Raw genomic sequence first — 22,508 nt, forward strand, 5'->3', positions numbered from 1 at the left:
TTCATTTATCCATTGGATTTTCATATGAGTTTTAAATTGTTTTTTAATGCTCACCTGAGAATATGTTTTTATTGACTTGGGGGAGAAAGAGAGAGAAAGAGAGAGAGAGAGAGAGAAAGAGAGAGAGAGAGAGAGAGAGAGAGAGAGAGAGGATGGAACCTGCAACCTAGGTATGTGCCCCTTCTAGGAATTGAACCCCGTAACCTTTTGATGACACTAAAACCAACCAATTGAACCACCTGGCTAGGGCTCATATGACTCTCTTTTCCTTTTTTTTTTTTTTTTTTTTATAAGTTGTTTTTTGTACTGATATGAGAGAGAGGGAGGAAGGGATGGGAATAGAAAGATAGAAAGATCTATGAGAAAGAAACATTGATTGGCTGCCTTCTGAATGCCCCTTACTGAGGATCAAGCCAGCAACCTGGACATGTGTCCCGACCAGGAATCGAAATGATGACCTCTTGGTTTATGGGTCAATGCTCAGTCACTGAACCACACCAGCTGAGCTCATATGACTTCCTAAATAGCTTTTGTAACATCTAAGTTACAAGCAAACTCCTCAAATTTTAACTTGCGATGAGATGCAAATTCTGACCTGTTTTTAATTAATCTTTGTTTGATCCAAATATTTATTAAATCCAGAAACATTCACATTTTCTAATATCCTAAATTTTAACTCTATTAAATCTCTATACTTATAAAACTTCCTCTTACATTTGATAGAGTCTAGAGCTTAAAGATATTGATTGGGTAGAGGCATAAAATTTCACTGAAAAGCAAAATATGATGACAAGTAGCTTAGCATTCCTCTTCAAAGACATTAGATACTGACTTTGATCATATTAATGTATCACTATAAACCACTGGCAAGTCTGGAAAAGGCTGATAACAATGTAGTTCATAACAGTTTTGAATCTATCTTCAGGGTTCACATAAAACAGCTAATATATCAACAAGACTAATCTGAAACAATTTGCAAAATCTAAATTTTAATCTATTAAAAATGTAACTAAAATTTTTAATAATGTCATAAGTAGTATAAAACAAATTTATATGGGGAAACAAGCAAAATGATGCAATTATACTAGTTGCTATTTAGATTTTTTTGTTTTTATGTTAAATGTTAAAAAGACTGGGAGACTCAGCCTGGAAGATAGTACCACTGGCACTGAGGAAGTAATATTGAGCCCATTCTGTGAAAACTGGTTTGACAGGTTTAAAAAAATCCTAGCTAATAGGTTATTTAAAAGGCTATTTCACTTTGCTTAGTGACAAGAACTGGAATAATTAAATTTACTATGAACTCCATTTAACTTCAAGCTATGCAGTGCTTCATGTTATCCTTAGTACCATGCAGGTTATCCTCAGCATAAAGGGGATTGGTTAAGAGTAGGGTTTGAATCACAATCTTGGAAACCCAGCTCTGCCCCCTTCAGGTGAGGTGAGGTGAGGTGAGATACCTCTTCAGTGAAGAGAGAGCTAACAGTACACATCTTGCTAAATTTTCTAAAAGGTTCAGCAAGGAAAAGTATGTAAAGCACTTGGCAGTAAGTAAATAATTAATGGCCCACTATAAAAATCGCAGAGGCCGAGACCGGTTTGGCTCAGTGGATAGAGCATCGGCCTGCGGACTGCAGGGTCCCGGGTTCGATTCCGGTCAAGGGCATGTACCTTGGTTGCGGGCACGTCCCCAGTGGGGGGGTGCAAGAGGCAGCTGATCAATGTTTCTCTCTCATCGATGTTTCTGACTCTCTATTCCTCTCTCTTCCTCTCTGTAAAAAATCAATAAAACATATTTTTTTTAAAAATCGCAGAGAAAATTTCTTATAAAGATTAAATAAGTTTTGTAAAAGTCATTTAAAACTAATAATTTTGAGACCATGTTGTAAATGACACCTATGCATCTAACACACCAAAATATCAGTAAAATTTTCATTTTTTCTGGCAAACTTATATACTTGTAAATTATACTCAAGGCTATGTTCTGTTCTGATACTTAAGACCCCTTATTCTTATAAGCGAGAGGAATTATATTTCAAATTATTTTTCTAAAAATTATATTTGAAAACATATACATTCTTTCCATCGTTTTTTTTTCTTGGACAGATGGTAATTTCCATTTAGAGTCTAGCTCTGCTGGTTGATTACAGAGCTAATGAGGCCAGGAACTCTAATAAGTTAATCTTTTGGCGGGTCAATTAACTTCTCATGTTCTAAGTGCAATTGAACTTGCCGGCTTAGTTCACTTCTGTTAATAAAATGTGAACCAGGTGAAAACATATGAATAGTTTAGTACCAACTATTAAGAAACAATAAAAAAAACTGCATGTCCTTCTGAATAGGCCAACAGCATCATGTTCTTGTGTCAAAGAGTAAATTTAGATTTAAAATGCTTGGGACAGTCAGCCCTAGCTAGTGTGCTCAGTAGTTAGAGCATAATCTGTTGCACCGAGGGTTGCAGGTTTGATTCCCAGTCAAGGCACATACCCAGGTTGCAGATGTATCCCTGGTTGGGGAAGATTAGGGGGCATATGGGAGGCAATCAATACATATTTCTTTCTTTCTCTCTTTTATCACCCCACCAACTCCTGCTCCCAGCCCCACCCAATTTCCTCTCTTTCTAGAATTAATGAAAGAAACAATCTCAGGTGAGGATTTTAAAAAAATGCTGGGGATAGACAGTGGTCATTTTATTGCTACCACCAAATTCATATTTATGTTCTCCCTTTTAAAAAGTTTTAAAGTGGGGAGAACCAAGATGGTGGTGTAGGTAAATGCTGGAACTCGCTGCCTCCCTGAACCACATCAAAATTACAACTAAAATACATCACTCAGAAATGCCTGAAATCTAGCTGAATGGAAGTCCTACAACTAAACAAGTAAAGAAGAAAGCACACTGAGACTAGTAGGAATGGTGGAGGCGTGGAATGGGCTGGTACAAAACCCATGTGTGGCATTTCTTTAATCAAGAGAGAGATCCTGGCTGTATGGGATACTAGCCTCACACCACACTCCCAGTTCAGGGTTCCAGAACTGGGAAGAGAAGTCCCATAACTGTAGGCTGTAAAGACCAGTGGGGATTGTGGCTGAAGGACACAGAGGCTGCTAGAGTCCCAGGTATTCCTCTTAAAGGGTCCACACACAAACTTTACATGGTCCTGCTTCCTCTGAGCTCCAGCACCACTGGGCAACAACTATGGGGGAATCCAGGGATACATGGGGAGGAATTGGATTGTCTGGCATTAGGGCAGGAACTTAGGGGCAGCTTTCTCCCAGTCAGGGGTGCTCACAGTGGTCACTGTTCCTGTGCTGGGGCCTCTCTTGTCACAGAGCTCACTGGCAGCCACATCTGAGTTTTCATCAGCATGGCTCACACTGTTTATTCTGCCCTGGTGATTCTCTGAGACCCTACCCCATCCAAGCTGCACACAAATTGTTTGCAGCTGCTTTTCCACATGAATGGCCTGTCCCGGCTCAGGCTTCAGACTTTAAAATCCCTTAAATAAGCAGTAGCTGGAGTCAGTGTGCCCCAAACCTGTCAATAAAAGGCCCCAAACCTGGCACTATCACCAGCCTGCCTTACTTCACAGATTGGCCTCGCCTGGGCACTTCCTAGCCCAATATATGTAGCAGCCATATGCAGATCTCTCTGTAGCTCCTGTCAGGTGTTCCCAAGCAGTGGCTCACTTTGCACCTCCTGAGCTTCCCCAGACCCAGTGCACCCAGTGGTTAGCTTCAGACTATACCAGATTACAATTCTACATATCCACAAGCAACACACTCAAAGGGTAAACTCAGTGAGTACCAAAGTCCCACTGAAGCAAGTCTTGTTCATAGGGGTATCTCCTGCATAGCAGCTCTTCCATTGTAAATGCAGCTGGTCCTCACATCCATTTGGCATGGAGGCCAATTCCTGCCAGTGACACCAATAGCAATCAAGGCTCAATTACGAGACTGTGCACACAGCCCACACAGGGGCACACCTAGAGTGCTCAGGTGACTGGGAAGTCTGAGCCACTGGGACCTACAGGACACCTATTACACAAGATCACTCTACCAATTCCAGGAGGCATAACAGCTCTACCTAATACACAGAAACAAACACAAGGAAGCAGCCAAAATGTGGAGACAAAGAAACATGTTACAAATGAAAGAAATGGAACCAAGCAAGCTACTGGATACGGAGTTCAAAACAATGATTATAAGGTTACTCAAGGATCTTAATGAGAGCTTCAAGAGACTTAGTGAGACTTTCAAGGATCTTAGTGAGAATGTCAAAGACATAAAAAAAGACCACTGATATATTAAGCATATACTAACTGACATCTATATAATAAAAGGCTAATATGCAAATTGTCCCTCTGGGAGTTCAACTGACCAGAAGTTCGACTGATCGGAAGTTCGACCACTCTCTATGACATGCACTGACCACCAGGGGGAAGTGCGGAATGAAGGAAAGCCCTGGCCGGCAGCTGGCACTCAGGGAAAGGAAGGCCCCAATCAACCCTGATTGCTGGCCAGGCCTAGGGACCCTACCCATGCATGAATTTCTTGCACTGGGCCTCCAGTTAAGAATAATTTAGAGGGATTCAACAGTAGAGTAGATGATTCCAAGAATCAAATCAATGATTTAGAATATGAGGAAATACCTAATCAGAAGAGAAAAAAAAATGAAGACAGTTTAAGAAGCCTCTGTGACAACCTTAAGCATACCAACATTTGCATTATGGGGGTGCGAGAAGGAGAAGAGAGAGCAAGATATTGAAAACCTATTTGAAGAAATAATGACAGAAAAATTCCCCTACCTGTTGAAAGAAATAGACTTACTAGTCCAAGAAGCACAAAGAGTCCCAAATAAGAGGAACCCAAAGAAGCTCATACCAAGACACATCATAATGAAAATGCCAAGGGTTAAAAACAAAGAAAGAATCTTAAAAGCAGCAAGAAAAAAAGAAATAAGTTATCTAGAAGGGAGGGCCCATATAACTGTCAGCTGATTTCTCAATAGAAACTTTGCAGGCCAGAAGGGAGTGGCAAGAAATATTCAAAATGATGAATAGCAAGGACCTACTTCCCTGTTTCCCTGAAAATAAGACAGTGTCTTATATTAATTTTTGCTCCCAAAGATGCACTAGGTCTTATTTTCAGGGGATATCTTATTTTTCCATGAAGAAGAATACGGTACACATTTATTGTTAAATGAAAATAAAGGAAATTTATTACCTGTATACGGTACGGTAGTATGGTAGTTGTCAACACAAACCAGACAAACTGTGAATCCTACAGTATCAAGAATTTACTCATTTATTCAATGACAATCATGTCATCATCTTCTGGAACATCATCATACCAATCCAATTCCTGAATTTCCTGGTGAATTTCTTGTGACTCCATTTCTTTCAGAATCAGTGGACCAAATCTCTCAAGTTTAGCAATAGCATTCTGAGACAGAGCGTGGGGGAGGCCTTGTTTTTGGGGGATGCCTTATATTTCACTCAGAAGGAAATCTGTAAGTAGGTCTTATTTTCGGAGGATGTCTTATTTTAGGAAAACACGGTACTACCAAAATTACTCTACCCAGCAAAGCTATCATTTAGAATTGAAGGTTAGATAAAGAGCTTCATAGACAAGCAAAAGCAAAGGAGTTCATCACCACCAAATCAGTACCACATGAAATGTTGAAGGGTATTCTTTTTTTTTTTTTTTAATTCTCACCCGAGGATACTTTTCCATTGATTTTTAGGGAAAGTGGAAAAGAGAGGGAAAGACAGAAACATTGATGTGAGAGAAACACATCAATTGATTGCCTTCTGCACGAGCCCCAACCAAGTCAGGCCAGGAAAGAGCCTGCAACCAAGGTATGTACCCTTGACCGGAATGGAACCAGGGACCCTTTGGTCTGCAGGGCAATGCTCTATCCATTGAGCCAAACCAGCTAGGACTTGAAGGGTATTCTTTAAGAAGAGGAAGAGGAAGAAGAAGGGGTGGGGGGGAGAGATGGAGAAGAAAAGATAAAAAATATGAACAATAAAATGGCAATAAATATGTATCTATTAACAATTGAATGTAAAAATTCAAATAAATGAACAAGAAAACTAATGAACAAAACATGGGGGCAGGAAGATATTAACCAAAGATCTTACATGCATATACCCATTACCTATGAATACAGACAATAGGGTGGTGAAGGCCTGGGGAGGGGGTGGTGGTGGGAGGTGGGAGAGGACCGGGTGGAGGGAGGCAATGGGGGAGGAAGTAGGACATCTGTAATACTCTCAACAATAAAGATTTAAAAATAAATGAATAAAAATAAAAAATAAGCAAAAAGTTTCAAAGGTTCGCAAGTACTTGAAGAATCCAGTTTAACTCCGTAGCTTAGCATTCAGGGATCTATCACCCCCTGGCCACAACCTCTTTTCCAATCTCATTATGACTTTGCTTCAGGACTCATTATTCTCAGAATAGTCCTGCTTGTCTGAGACGCCCCTGCTTGCCTCCACTGTCCAACCAGAGTTCCCTTCTCAGTGCTATCGCCTCCTCCAGCCCCCAGAGCTCTCTTCCTCTTCTGTGCTTCCACGTACCTATATAGGCTCACATTCTAACTGACATTATACATCTACTTGTGTTCTATCATCTCTTTCAGGAAGTAGAAAGGGTCTAAGGGTAACAATTGTATTTTTTGCATCTTGTATCTCCTAATATCGAATACCTAGTCTGTTGAATTGAATTAAGAATGATTTCTGGTGGCAGAATGAGTCTATAACTCTAAGTAAAATAATAACCAAGAAAGCAAATCTATGATTCATGTTCATCTAATTTATGCTAAATTTTGTAAAAGAACAAATTAATAATGGGAAGAGAACTTAGGTATTATGGTATTTTATTAGTGTGTCAAACCAGCCCCCTTTATCAGTAAGTTAAAACTGTAAAAGCAAAGAGAATTTTCCATTTTTAACTCTTAAACAGGCTGAAGTTAATAATAACATATAGGAGAAATGCATTAAAAAAAATAAATTTTCTTCCCTTTATACATTAAAAACTTAAAAATTTTCTTTAAATGTTACAACCATGTATATGAAGTACATTTTGAATATTTTATAGTGAGTTTTAATGGTCATAAATTAATTTTCCTGTCACAACCTACTCATTGCCTATTTCAAAATGAGTTACATATATGAGTAAATTTGGCAACCAAACTTAGAATGCATGTACATGAAACACTAGCAGACCTCCATGGACACATATACACCTTTATAAGAAGCTCAGATCTCACCATTTTGCTCACTGTAACAACAACATATGTCTCATTTAGTGATCAGTAGAGAAGATCGCTGGAATTTATTGTGAAAAGCCATTTGGGAATGCCTGACAGCTGTGCAGGAAAGAGCTTCACAAATCTTTGTGAGAAGGCTATCCCAGAGGAAGGGCGATTCTGTTTGGAATTTTTTTTTGAGCCATTTGTTTCAAATGTTACTATATGTAGTGTAATTAATGATATATGAAAAATGAAGCAGCATGCTAAACCTAATAATTTCACACTTGATGAGTACTTTTCTAACAAAAATAATTACCCTAAAGGAACAAAAAAATCTTCAACTACAAATCCATAGGTCACAGAGGCCAGGTACTAAAAGACCACAAGATTCTTTAGATGCTTACATTACTCTTTTATCTAATAAGGTAATCCAGTAATGACTGTATGGTAATAAGTGGATTAACCTACAAAAGTCATTATGAAACAAATTAGATCATTTAGTATAATACAAGTATCTAAAGAGAGTTAATGTGCTTCTTAAAGGGTTTTTTCTCAGAAAGTAACCTGAACAAAAGATAATCTAGCTTATGAAACACAGAACTGTGACAGTCTCCCTGCCAGATGCTCTCTCAGATTCTGTATAGAAGAAAGCAAAAAAGTAATATATCAGTTTAGGTCAGAGTTTTTAAAAGCTACAAATACATTTTCTTACAGCACTTTGTTATTTATAAACTAACAGAATCTACTGTCTAGATTAAGGTAAGTCTTTTTAAAGTAGGTCATAAAAAATAAACTAGGCAATAGAGAAAATTCAGTTTAAACTCTATAGGTTAAATTTCAATAAAGGAATAGCATTTGACTACCCTCTAGTGGAAGTCCAAGAGAATTCAATAAATACTTTTGAAACATTTCAGTCGTTTTACACTATGGTAATTACACAGCATGGAAAAGTATATAGAATCTAGACAACATTCCATTTATCCTTCCAATGCACAGAAGACTACATTGTTCATCTCATCACACTTCATTCTGTGGTTTTTCATTCTGAACTATTTTGCAAGACAAGCTAAATTGCATAACACCCATCCGAGCCCTCTGTCAAAGAACAATGGATTTATAAATTTGTAAAAACTAGAGAAACTCCCACTAGAATGTGAGCACCTTGATGGCAGGCGCCCTGTCTTACTGCTATATCCCCAGAGCCTACAAGCAGCACATGACACTCAGCAGATGCCTAAATATGTATGGGCACTCTACTGAGTACTTTACATCTATCATTTGACCCTATAAATACCCTATGAAGCAGGTAAGGTATTCTCATCCTCATTCTGCAGATGAAGAAACTAAAGCTTGGAGCAGTTAAGAAACCTGCTTGGCATTTCACAAAAATAAGTTGTGGGATTGGGATTCAAACCTAGATCCACAAGTTAGTTTATATCCCTTATTTTCCAGTTCCCAGCATACCTTTATTTTATTTTACTTTTTAATAACAAGCTTTATATTACACAGGCTTTTATAAGCTGGATGGTCACACCCCATTAAAAAACAACCAACATGAATGGATTATCCATTCTTACTTAATAATTCCTGAGGGATTAAGTAATTAGGCATTATATTTAAACTATAGGATAATGAAGCCAAAGCTTCATCAAAGTTTCAAACTGCTCACATCATATAAAGCTGTTATTCTTTAATAAAAGCAGACTCTCTAGAGAACAGAGTTAAGTTGCCTGGCAAATGGAGGGTAATAGATACAACGGTGAAAAGGTAAAAAGTTCAAAGAAGTTAAGGGAATCATGTGAGTAAACAGAGGTTAGTTATTATTTTCTTTTTATTTTTTACTATTGCCTTATAATATTATATCAAGGTATTCAGGTGATAAGATATTTTGAGGCTACCAAAAAAATAAAATAATACAATATTTGAATTAATATTTAAAACACAAAGTGTTTCTAGTACCTAATAATGATGCATAAATTCATCAAAATGAATTCATAAATTATATTGATATTAGAGGCCTGGTGCACAGATTCATGCACATTGAAAGGAAATTAATTAGAAGAAATATTTTAATATAGCTATTTGCCCTTTCTCTATAATAGAAGTCTCAACAAATTCATTATCGACAATGACAGAGGGAAACACACGTATGCGATTGGTGCCAGCAAGAGCTTAATTAGAGCTGCTTTCTGATTTAGCCAAACTTTTTCCAAACCAGTGAAGAACCCCAACTTCTCCTTCAGGTAATTGCAGCAACACAACAATAAATATCAACATGAAGCAGATTATTCTTATAGATCATGGAGGGAGAACAAAGGGTAAAATATTTAACTGCAGCAGTGTTTGACTGTATTCTGTGCAGTGAGAAAACCTGAAGTCATTTTCAAGTTCCACCATTTCTTATTTCTTTTCAGTCAGGTCAAGTTTCTAAACATTCTAAATCTCCATTTTCCAGCTAATGAAAAGAAAATAGGATTCTACCAAGTTTCCTATGTACCTACTCCAGGACTTCTGTGAGGATCAAATGAGATGAGGCACATGAAAACGCTTCACAGACATTTGGTTAAATGTTTGCACCTGGCTATAAAGCAAGTCTTGTTCTTGGGTTGAAGAAACTCCAAGGTTAGTTGCTAGGGAGAGGAAGCTGGGCATTGTTATATGACCTATGTGATGTCAGTACCTGGCACCCACAGTGACCGTTTTGGGCTGGGCTAGGCTGTGGGCTGCATTTTGCGCAATAGAGTCTTGCAGGGTTGGCTGTGGTTTGGTGGATGTCACTCCAGGGTGGTGGAAGGGTCTGGGTCCCACTTGGGGGAAGCCAAGTGTTGGTTTGTCAGCGCCAGGTCCATAGTGTCATTTATTTTTAAATGGCTTGTCACTAGGGAGAGAAAGCCAGGCATTGCTAGATGGTGTCATTACCAGGCGCCCATAGCCACTGTTTACAGGCTAGGCTGGGCTGTGGGTCACATTTTTGCACCATGGAGGTCTTGGCAGTGATGGCTGCGATTTGGTGGGCTGTTGCTCCAGGTTGGTGGTGGGGCCTGTGTCCCATTTGGGGTAAGCAGAGTATTGGTTTGTCAGCATCAGGTCCACAGTGCCATTTCTTATATGGCCAGTAAGCATAACCGCAGCCTCTGCATCAAGCATTTGCCTCCTGTTGGTCAGTGCACATCATAGCTACCAGTCGGATGGACACTTAAGCTCATATATATATATATATATATATATATATATATATATATATATATATATGGACTAGAGGCCTGGTGCACGAAATTCGTGCACAAAAGGGGGGTGTTCCTCAGCCCAGCCTGCACCCTCTCTAATCTGGGACCGCTCAAGGGATGTCCAACAGCCCGTTTAGGCCTGATCCTGGTGGCAGTCGGACATCCCTCTCACAATCCAGGACTCTTGGCACAGCTGCTCGCCTGCCTGCCTGCTTTCCTAGTTGCCCCTAACTGCTTTTGCTTGCCAGCCTGATCACCCCCTAACCACTCTGCTGCCAGCCTGATTGATGCCTAACTGCTCTGCTGCAGGCCTGGTCACCCCTAACTGCCCTCCCCTGCAGGCCTGATCCCCCCCCCCCCCCCAACTGCTATCTCCTGCAGGCCTGGGTCCCACCCAACTGCCTTTCCCTGCAGGCCTGGTCACCCCCAACTTCCCTCCTCTGTCAGCCTGGTCACCCCTAATTGCCCTCCCCTGCAGGCTTGATTGCCCCAACTGCCCTTCCTTGTAGGCCTGGTCCCTCTCAACTGCCCTCCCCTGCTGGCCATCTTATGGTGGCCATCTGTGGCCACATGGGGGCAGGATCTTTGACCACATGGGATAGGATAGAGGTCTAGTGCATGGGTCGGGGCTGGCTGGTTTGCCCTGAAGGGTGTCCCGGATCAGGGTAGGGGTTCCTTTGGGGTGTGGGGTGGCCTGGGTGAGGGGCCTGTGGTTGTTTGCAGGCCAGCCACATCCCCTGGCGACCCAAGCAGAGACCCCGGTATCTGGGATTTATGTATCTTCTACAATTGAAACTTTTTAGCTGCAGCCATTTCTGTTTGGATTTGTTTACCTTCAATAATTAAAACTTTGTATCTTTGAGTAGAGGTCTAGGCCTGCAAGGGCAGGTGGAAAGCTTGGCTTCCTCTGTTGCCAGGGCAACCCAAGCCTCCCTTCTGCTCTCTGTGGCTGTAGCCATCTAGGTTGGGTTTATTTGCATACTTGCTCTGATTGGCTGGTGGGCGTGGTTTGTGGGTGTAGCAGAAGTATGGTCAATTTGAATATTACTCTTTTATTAGATAGGATAGGTATATGTTTATAGAAGTTATCCCAACAAATTTGGATTCAAAATATGACTCCTGTAAAGAACAGCAGCACTAATTCCAATAAGCTTTAAGTTGCTTATCTAAAAGTCACATTTTCAAAACATCTCTCTATAGCTTATTGTAGGTCAACAAATACTAGGTCTCTTGAACTCCAGTTCTGACTTGCCGCTATCTTCTACAGTCATTCATCACTAAATAGAAATATCAGACAAATAACAGCAATAGGTTAAAACACAAAGATAGCATGTATTTCAAATGCTACTGATATTTAGATTGGCAATAAATATAAAAACCAACCATATTTTAGAGGTATCTTCTAAGAATTAACTCTCCAAAAATAGCTCTAGATGGGTTAGACACAGGTCTGCCTCCTGATCTTATGTTATGGTTAAGTCCTCAGATTAACAGACAGATAATTCAAGTGAGCATTTGGGAAGCCCACCCCATTCATTTAAGAAACCATGATGCAGTTTCTAAAGAGGAAGGTCATAGATCACTAACTAAAAAATTTTTTCAGGATAATAGAATTCTAATTGAGAATGAAAATACAATAATTTCTATTTTAAGAAAGATGTATATAAACTGCATTTCCTAAGAAGAATTAACTATGAAAATAATTAGAAGAATGGAAAATGCATTTAATCAACAGAGTGGTATCAAACAAAGCACATCTCTAAACAGAATTTAATCTAAGTTGGCAAAAAAAAAGGGGGGTTATCATAGAAGAATATCTCTGCAAAGAAATATACAACCAATGAAAAGCAGCAACTCAAAGAGATGCAGGAACATAAATAAGCTAAAAGAAAGTGTCTGAAAAGAAAATGCAACGTACCTTGGAAGCTATTTTTCCATCAGTTAATTATCAAAGACTTAAAAAGGGTCATGCCTATACCCCCAAGAACGCAAAAATGCAGAGGACAACCACAGTTATTTCACCTTTCTTCTAAATCACAGGATATTTTTTCCATGCCCTCCCTTCAAAAATAACAAACAAATAACACCAGAAAAAAAAAAAATTAACAACCAGGGCTTTGTGAATACACTTCCTAAGGTCTACTTAAAGCTGTTATCCTAACTGCCTCATCCCCCAATGGGACTCATCACTGTAGTTGGGATCCTGGATCCACACTGTTTGTGGCACAGAGCAAATCACAGCCCCCCCCAAACCTTACTTTCCTTCTCTGTAAAGTAGGGAATAATAAAACTAATTTTGTAGGACTCGTAGGAAGAGTAAAGCACCTAACAAACTGTAACATACTATTAATGAGCAACAGCATTCCAAATATCATCCAGGTAACTTTATTCACACAGAAAAAAGCAAACAAACCTGTTTTAGGATTTGCTAATTGTTTTGTAAATCATTTTTGTTTTGCTTAAAAAAAAAAAAAAAAAAAAAAAAAAGGATGATACTGAAAAACAGGAAGAGATGTTAGGGTATTCTTATCTTCTTACCCATAAGACCTAATCATGTTATTATTGATAGGTACTTATTTATTATCATTTGAATTCTGTATAGCTAGGTTTCTCTCTCTGTTTCTTCTTATTTTAAAAAAATATATATTTTATTGATTTTTTACAGAGAGGAGGGGAGAGAGATAGAGAATTAGAAACATTGATGAGAGAGAAACATCAATCAGCTGCCTCTTGCACTCCCTCCCCCTATTGGGGATGTGCCCGAAACCAATGTACGTGCCCTTGACCGAAGTCGAACCTGGGACCTTTCAGTCCGCAGGCCGATGCTCTATCCACTGAGCCAAACTGGTTTTGGCTCTGTTTCTTCTTTACATTATAGCAGCACCTTTAGCATTTCTTGTAAGGGTACTTGGTGGTGATGTACTCCTTTAGCCTTTTTTTTTTTTTTTTTTTTTTTTTTTTGTCTGGGAAGCTCTTTATTTGACCATCTATTTTGAATGATAGTCTTGCTGGATATAGTAATCTTGGTCTCATATCTTTATTTTCCATTACCTTGAGTACTTCATGCCATTGCCTTCTGGCCTGTAAAGTTTCTGATGAGAAATCAGATGTCAGCCTTTTGGGAACTCCTTTGTAGGTAACACTTTTCTCTTGCTACTTTTAAGATTTTCTCTTTGTCTTTAATTTTTGGCATTTTAATTGTGATGTGTCTGGGCATGGGCATGTTTGGGTTCTTTTTGCTTGGAGTTCTCTGTGCCTCCTGAACTTGTGTGACTTTGTCCTTTACCAAGTTAGGGATGTTTTCTGCCATTATGTCTTTAAACACATTCTCTATACCTTTCTCCCTTTCTGTCTCTTCTGCCACACCTGCTATTCTAATATTGTTATGTTTCACATTGTCCTACAGCTCCCTTAAGCTGTCCTCCTGTGTTTTAGTTGTTTTTTCTGTTTGGTTCTCTGATTGAGTGATATTTTCAATTCTGTCTTCTAATTCACTGATTCAATCCTCAGCTTCCCCTAATCTGCTATGTATTCCTTTCAATGTGTTCTTTATTTGTGCTATGCCATTTTTTTACCTCAGATTGTGCTTTTTCATAGTTACTATATCTTTTTTTCATGCTGTTGAGCATCTTTACATCATTACTCTGAACTCTGTTTCAGATAATTTTCTTAACTCTGCTTATTTATCTCTTCTTCTGGAGAATTCTCTAGTCCTTTCATTTGGGGATTGTTTCTTTGTCTCCTTATTTTGACTATCTGTTTGGGTTTGTATCTATGTATTAGGTAGATCCTCTATACCTCTCAATCTCTAGTGTAGGAGAGTGTTAAAGGTTGTTTCTGACTAATTAGATCGGGCAAAAACTCAAAGCCTCCAGAGAAGGCCTCTGCCTATAGGCCAATAGGGTTCTGACTTGAATTGCCCCCCAGGCAATCCTCCTGAGGTGAGGTGAGAGGTTTTTTTTCAACAGGGTGGGGCAGTTGCTTCTGCCTGAAAGCTAATTGTTACTTTTAATCTCTTAAATCACCTCAGAACAAGGTGTTTTCCAATAAGGTGTGTTGACTGTCTTCCCCTTAGGCAAGGCAAATGTCTCTGTGGGGAAAATGTCCTGAGCTGCATAAAAGAATAACTCAGCCCAAAAAACTTGGGGTGTCTGACTTCTGAGCTCTATCCCCCAGTCTCCAGTCCTGTCTTCTGCTCTCACAACTCCAGTCCACTTCACCCTCCTGCTGCTGTAGCACAAGGTGAGTGGCTCCACAGGGAATTTTGTGTGCTGGCCCTTTAAGAGGGTGCCAGAATTTTCAGCTATCACTCCCTGGCAGACAGACAAAAATATTCTTTAATCTGTGCTGGCATCTGCAAGGCTGAGATCACTCTAAAGCTCAGCATGAGACACTTCAGGTGTCAAAGGAATTTCCGCTTTTATAACCCACAGGCTTGCCAAAATTGTATAACCACACCACCTAGTCAGAAGTGCTATCTATTTCTGTTACACAACAGCCACCACCTGGTTACAAATGGTTGCTGCAAGCCTTAGCATAGCCTGCTTACCATGTCTACATCTCTTTAGGGCTGGCTGGATATTCTATTGTGGAAACCAAGCAGCTTCTGGATCTGACCAGATTATTAGCTCAAAATGTTATCTTCTCTGCAGACAGCTCTTAACCCTTAAGACCTCAAGCTTAGTTAGAAAGTAGTAAGCCATAATATTATCCTAGGATGTAGCATTGTCAAACATAAATGTTAATTTTCTAAATATAAGCTCAAGAAATAAAGAATATCAGCAAAATTTATTGCAATAAAACAAAAAACAAATACCAAAAAATATAAACTTCCACAAGGTACAACTTTAGTCAAACAGATACCCTCTGGTAAGTGGATTTGTTTGATCTCTTTTCAGTTTGAAGAGGGAAAGAAAAAAAAAAGCATACTATAAGACTTGATGCTAAGCAGACCTAATTTGAAAAGCAACAACTACCATGGTATATACCCTGTTTCCCTGAAAACAAGACAGTGTCTTATATTAATTTTTGCTCCCAAAAATGCGCTAAGTTTTATTTTCAGGGGATGTCTTATTTTTCCATGTAGAAGAATACGGTACACATTTATTGTTAAATGAAAATAAAGGAAATTTATTACCTGTATACGGTATGGTAGTACGGTAGTTGTCAACACAAACCAGACAAACTGTGAATCCTACAGTATCAAGAACTTACTCATTTATTCAATGACAATCATGTCATCACCTTCTGGAACATCATCATAACAATCCAATTCCTGAATTTCCTGGTGAATTTCTTGTGACTCCATTTCTTTCAGGATCAGTGGACCAAATCTCTAATGTTTAGCCTAGCGGGGGCCTTATTTTTGGGGGATGCCTTATATTTCACTCAGAAGGAAACCTGTAAGTAGGTCTTATTTTCGGGGAAACACGGTACCATAGTCGGGACAAAGTCACTGTAATCCCTTTTATTTGCCATACTTATACTTTTAACAAAGAGCTAATGTCACAAAAATAATCCTGTCACTTTTAAAAATCGAAAATACTATAATTGTGTTTTCTGAGCTGAGCTGAGCCAGAAAAAACTACTGATGTATATTTTAGAAATCATTTCTAAACTTTAAATCATTTTCTGTCTAATCCTTAAATCAGAATATGGAATTAACTAGAACATACCACTTTCTAAAAAATTCTATTAACCAAGAATTTAATATAATCTTAGAAAGTTTTGAAATTATACCAGGTCCAGTCCAAATTATTTTAATTCCTAAAGGTAATGTACAGATACAAACAAGAAACTTACTCAGATTTGCTGTCATGGATTCTAAATCTGCTATTAAACCTGGAAGCTGCTGAAGCTGCTCCTGTAACTCTATTAGGCTCGTCTTCTTTTTTTCCCAGTGTGCTGAAAGCATGACCACCTCGCTATCCACCAGCTGCAGCACAAAAGAGGAAGGGTAAAGTAAAACCAGATTTTAAGCACAAAGAAATTATAGTCATCATAATGAGAGCTGGCTGATGTTGTCTTTAAAAACCCCTCTACTGACTGTAAGTCACAGGACACTAGAAAGAAGACTAAAGTTATTTTCTTTCTTAGAAAACAACCAATTTAATATTCAGTATAGAAAATCTCAAATTACTGCTTGTCTCAGTGCATCTTAATTCAGAGAAGACAAAGTTCCAAAATGACCTTAGAAATCACTTCTAAGTATACCCTTTTGTAAGTAAACCCTGAATTTGAAAATCCAAATCTAGAAAAATAAAACAAAAAACTACCACTAACAACTGAAAAAACAAACAAACAAAAAGCAACCCAAAACATAATTGTAGGTAATTATTTGCTTTCACAAAAGGAATTCTTAACAGAAAAGCCCCCTAATGCATTTAGAATACACTGATTTCATTTACATTTAATAGGAACAGATTGCATAAGGTAAATGGTTCTTTTATATGAAGAAATTATTGAGGCAACTATTCAATTCCAGAAAGAGAAAAGAAGGATTTATGTTAACAAAGAAGTAATTCAGATGTAAAATATTAGGATAATAGTAGGGTGGTGCAATACTAGACTAGTCTAAAATAATTCTAATTTATTTTCCTGAAGACTGAAGAAAATGACAGACATCAGTTTCTCCCAGACAATTTTGTTTTGCTCTTAACAGAGTATTAGGGGAAAGAGCCTAGAATAAGATTTAGAAGGAACAAGGAGAGGTCATCTTTTGAAAACATTACCAATGATAAGCAAGAATTGTGAAAGATACCCACACAGTAATATAATAAAAGATGGCAAAATTCACTGTATAACAAAAAAAATTACACTTGTGTTTTATATGTAAATCAGGGTTCACAGTTAAGTTACAGTTTGAAAAAAAAGATAATTTACATGTTCCAAGGTTAAAAGTCTACATAAGTTGAAACATGAACATAATTGATTCTTACAGAATATGTCTAAAGAAAGAGCTTTAGAGGAATAAAAATAACAAAATAAGGTGTAAAATTATTTATATATTGAACTAATTGTTTCTACATTTTAATAATGTAGGAAATCCAAAATATTGAAGCAGAAGCACTAAGTTACAATAAAGAAGTCAGAAAGCTGCCTAGTTTCCTCACTCTATCCCCAGTTCTCATACCTTTCCATTGTTTTTCAACTACATCATCTCTCACCTACAAGCCTCAACAAGCTGGAAAGGTGACACCACACTTTATTCAAGTGGCATTCAAAATACCTGCCCTAACTGGTTTGGTTCAGTGAATACAGCGCCAGCCTGCAGACTGAAGGGCCCCAGGTTCGATTCTAGTCAAGGGCATGTTCCTTAGTTGTGGGCACATTTCCAGTAGGAGGTGTGCAGGAGGAGGCTGATTGATGTTTCTCTCTCATAGATGTTTATAACTCTCTATCCCTCTCGCTTCCTCTCTATAAATAAATCAATATATATATAGTCTTAATTGCATTTTGTTTGTGGGATTCATCCATGCTGATAAATGTAGAGATAGTATAATAGTTTATTAATTTTCACTGCTGTATGGTATTTGATTTTATAAAGAATATAATTTATTCTGTAGATCAGAATAAACAAGGCATGCAGCCCGCCAGCCACAAATTTGACATGCTAGCTGCAGATGGATTTAGGGACTACCTAAACTTGCAACAGAACCTGCTATAACATTCCCATACAAATCTCCTGGTGCACACAAGCAAGTTTCACAGTGAATTAGAGATGTGTCCAAGTTATTTCTCTTATCTCCCAAAGTGACTTGACAGGACTTGGGGTAATTAAACTCCCCCCAGCCAAATTATTGCTGACTTTAGTAGCCTCATTTTTATACTACACTAGAGTACCGGTGCATGAAATTTGTGCATGGGTAGGGTCCCAAGGCCTGGCCTGCGATCAGGGCCAATCAGGTTCCCCGCCTCCCCGCTTCCTCCTTCCCTTGCCACCGGTACACCATGCCCCACTGCTGCCTCTGGCCACCCACCATGTTCTGCACCACCCCCTGGTGGTCAACACATGTCATAGGAAGCGATCGAACTCCTGGTCTCCAGTTGAATTCCTGAGGGGGACACTTTGCTATATATAGACTAGAGACCTGGTGCACAAATTTGTACACCAGGGAGGTCCCCCATCCTGGTCTGTGGGATTGGGCTGAAGACAGCTCTCCAACATCCCCTGAGGGCTCCCAGATTGTGGGAGGGCGCAGGATAGGCCGAAGGACCCCATGGGTGCATGATCAAGGCCAGGGAAGGACTAAGAAGGTTGGCCAGCTAGGGAGGGACTATGGAAGGGCTCCAGGGCATGTCCATCTGCCTTGCTCAGTCCCGATTGGCCGGATCCCAGCACCAAGCTAACTTACTGGTCAGTGTCTGCCCCCTGGTGGTCAGTGCACATCATAGTGAGCAGTTGAATGGCCTGAGCATATCATTAGCATATTATGTTTTGGCTGAAAGGGAAGAAACAAAACTATCTACTGCAAATAATAACTGTCTGCCCAGAAAACTCAAGGCTTAAATTTTTGATTATCTAAGGAGTGTGAATTTGTGGTTTTAATTTGTATTTCCTTGATTACTAATAAAATTTGAATACATTCTCATGTTTATTGGCCACTTCCATATTTTTTCTTCCATAAAATGCCAGGTCCGCCGAAACCAGTTTGGCTCAATGGATAGAACGTCGGACTGCAGACTGAAAGGTCCCAGGTTCGATTCCAGTCAAGGGCATGTACCTTGATTGCGGGCACATCCCCAGTAGGGGGTGTGCAAGAGGCAGCTGATTGATGATTCTCTCTCATCGATGTTTCTAACTCTCTATCCCTCTCTCTTCCTCTCTGTAAAATATCAATAAAAGCCGGGACCAGTTTGGCTCAGTGGATAGAGCATCGGCCTGCGGACTGAAAGGTCCCGGGTTAGATTCCGGTCAAGGGCATGTACCTTGGTTGCCCAGTGGGGGGTGTGCAGGAGGCAGCTGGTCGGTGTTTCTCTCTCATAGACGTTTCTAACTCTCTGTCCCTCTCAATTCCTCTCTGTGTAAAATCAATAAAAAAATATATTTAAAAAAAATCAATAAGATATATTAAATAAATTAATTAATTAATAAAATAAAATGCCAGGTCCTACCTTTTGCTTGCTTTTCTGTTGGGTTACTGTCCTGTTTTTATTGGTTTGTAGGGATTATTCATATTTTCTGAATAGCTGTACTATGTTCTGTGAATTTTTAATATTTTAATGATATTGTTTGATAAATAGAAGCTTTGATAAAAATTATCAATATTTGTATTTATGGTTGGTGCTTTTAATGCCTTGTTTAAGAAATCTTTTTCTAGCCTTCTATTTTCTAAAATATGTATAGTTTTCTTGTTTACATTTAAGTATAATGGAACCAAAATCTAAACCAAGGTCTTTTTTTATTTTTTATTTTACTTATTTTTATTTTTTAAATCTTTTTAAAAATTGGTTTCAAAGAGGAAGAGAGAGATAGATAGAAACATCAATGATAAGCATCTTTGATCAGCTGCCTCCTACATGCTCCTCCTGGGGATTGAGCCTGCAATCTAGGAACCCTAACCGTGGCCTCCTGGTTCATAAGCTGACACTCAACCACTGAGCCATGCTAGCCAAGTGCAAGTGTGTATTTTTAAAGGTAAACAACATTTTTTTGCTAATTTAAAAATATTAGTGATTTTATTTTCCCCATGACAGAACAGGGCAGCCATAATAAAAAAATCTTCAATTAACATTGACCTGCATTCAAAATATAACACAGATGTAGAAGAATTTAAACCAAGGTTGTTAACTACTTTTATCCAACAATATACTGGAGATTCTCCCCAGTGTAAAAAGATAAGAAGAAATGAAAGTTGTACAGATTGGAAGGGAAGAAACAAAACCTACCATCTCCATAAAAGAATTCCCACCCCCAAAACAAATTACAAGAATAAGTGGATTTAGCAAAACAGTTAAATGTGGGATCAATATATAGCAAGTCAAAAATTGCAGGTTTTGGTAGATAGCAGTACAAAGACATTATCTTCTATTAAAACCTTGCTAAATGTTTTACTGAGTAGATACCTAATTTTACTGAACGTATTTTCTGAATCTGATGATCATATATTTTTCTCCTTTAATGTGTTAATGTGGTCAATTACATTTAAAAGACTTTCTAATGTCAAAACAACATCTTCTTTTTAATTTTTACTGATTTCAGAGAGAAAGGATGAAGGAAAGAGAGACAGAAACATCAATTATGAGAATCACTGATTGGCTGTCTCTTGCACACCCCACACTGAGGATCAAGCCTGCAACTTGGGCATGTACCCTGACGAGGAATTGAACTGTGACTTCCTGGTGCATAGGTCAACGCTCAACTATGAGCTGGGCTCAAATCAACTTCTTAATCCTGGAATGAACGTGGTATATTTTGTTTTTTATGCTTTGCTGAATTTATCTGTCAATATAGCCAAGCACTGCAGAATGTGTCCCAGGCAGAATGTCTTTTGTTTTTCATTCAGTATTCACAAGACATATAACAAACAATACTAAGTTCGGCTTAACATTTATACAGGAAAACTTTATATTTAAGCAAGATACATATTTAAAAAAAAAACTACGAGAAGATTCTGAAATTACATTTAAAATATAATTATTAGAACATGATAATCACAGGACAGTTTGAGGAGCACATCCATAAAGGAGACACATGCCTTGCATTTGCTAGTGTTGAGAGGCCAAAAACTGCCCATGAACAACTGTTTGTTAATAACTGTACCAAAAATTTGGCAATCAGAAAACTATGTTTTCAGCACTTTACATCTTAATAGACTGCTAGCCACCCATGTACAGACATAGACATATTGCTTGTTTTAAATATGCTTTAGAAAATTGGTTGAAGGTTTGGGGCTGACATGTAACAAATTGTAATTTTTCACATTTACAGTATAAGAAATAGGTTCCTGGTTAGTGTTTGCATAAACCATCTGATTTTCAGAAATTGATTATTAAAGTTAAGTGAGAGACGATGCTATTTCTGTTCTTCACAAATTAACCTTAAAATTTTGTCCTCCATATTTATCTTTAAAATCTGAGGTTAGTTGCCGAAGCTGGTTTGGCTCAGTGGTAGAGCGTCGGTCTGCAGACTGAAAGGTCCCAGGTTCGATTCCGCTCAAGGGCATGCACATTGGTTGCGGGCACATCCCTGGTAGGGGGTGTGCAAGAGGCAGCTGGTCGATGTTTCTCTCTTATCGACGTTTCTAGCTCTCTATCTCTCTCCCTTCCTCTAATAAAATCTGAGGTTAGTCAATATTAATACGCTAGAAGCCCAGTGCACGAAATTCATGCATGCAGGGGAGGGGGGGTGTCCTTCAGTCTGGCCTGCATTCTCTCCGATCTGGGACCTCTCAAGGGATCAGGCCTAAATGGTCAGTCGGACATATCTCACACAATCTAGGCTGCTGGCTCCCAACCACTCACCTGCTTGCCTGCCTGATTGCCCCTAACCTCTTCCGCTTGCCAACCTGATCACCCCCTAACCACTCCCCTGCCAGCCTGATTGATGCCTAACTGCTCCCCTGCCAGCTGATTGCCCCTAACTGCCCTCCCGTGAAGGCCTGGTCACCCCTAACTGCCCTTCCCTGCAGACCTGGTCCCTCCCAACTGCTCTCCCCTGCAGGCCTGGGTCCCCTCCCCCAACTGCCCTCCCTTGCAAGCTAGTTCCCCCCAACTGCCCTCCCTTGCAGGCTAGTCCCCACCCCAACTGCCCTCCCTTGCAGGCTAGTCCCCTCCCCACAACTGTCCTCCCCTGAAGGCCTGGTCTCCCCCATCCAATTGACCTCCCCTGCAAGCCTGGGTCCCCCCCAACTGCCATCCCCTGCTGGCCTAGTTCCCCCCTTAACTTCCCCCCTGCTGGCCTGGTTGCCCCCTAACTGTCCAGAAGGAAGTCAGATGTCCAGAAGATGTCCATCACCTGGTTTAATTAGCATATTATCCTTTTATTAGTATAGATTACAATCTCACTAATGTAGGTAAAGGTTAAG

At 39.2% G+C, this 22,508-nt stretch overlaps 1 protein-coding gene across 1 annotated transcript in view; it reads right to left on the reverse strand.

Moving 5' to 3' along the window:
• Window positions 1–22,508, reverse strand: part of DTNBP1 (dystrobrevin binding protein 1) — a 129,561-nt gene that overhangs the window by 85,447 nt on the left and 21,606 nt on the right. Inside the window, exon 5 of the mRNA XM_084872745.1 lies at window positions 16,285–16,417. Coding sequence (XP_084728871.1) covers window positions 16,285–16,417 — 133 coding nt within the window. The remainder of the gene's footprint in view (window positions 1–16,284; window positions 16,418–22,508) is intronic.

Source organism: Pipistrellus hanaki, assembly GCF_964339955.1.
Source record: "Pipistrellus hanaki genome assembly, chromosome: 2".
In the NCBI taxonomy this organism is placed as follows: domain Eukaryota; kingdom Metazoa; phylum Chordata; class Mammalia; order Chiroptera; family Vespertilionidae; genus Pipistrellus; species Pipistrellus hanaki.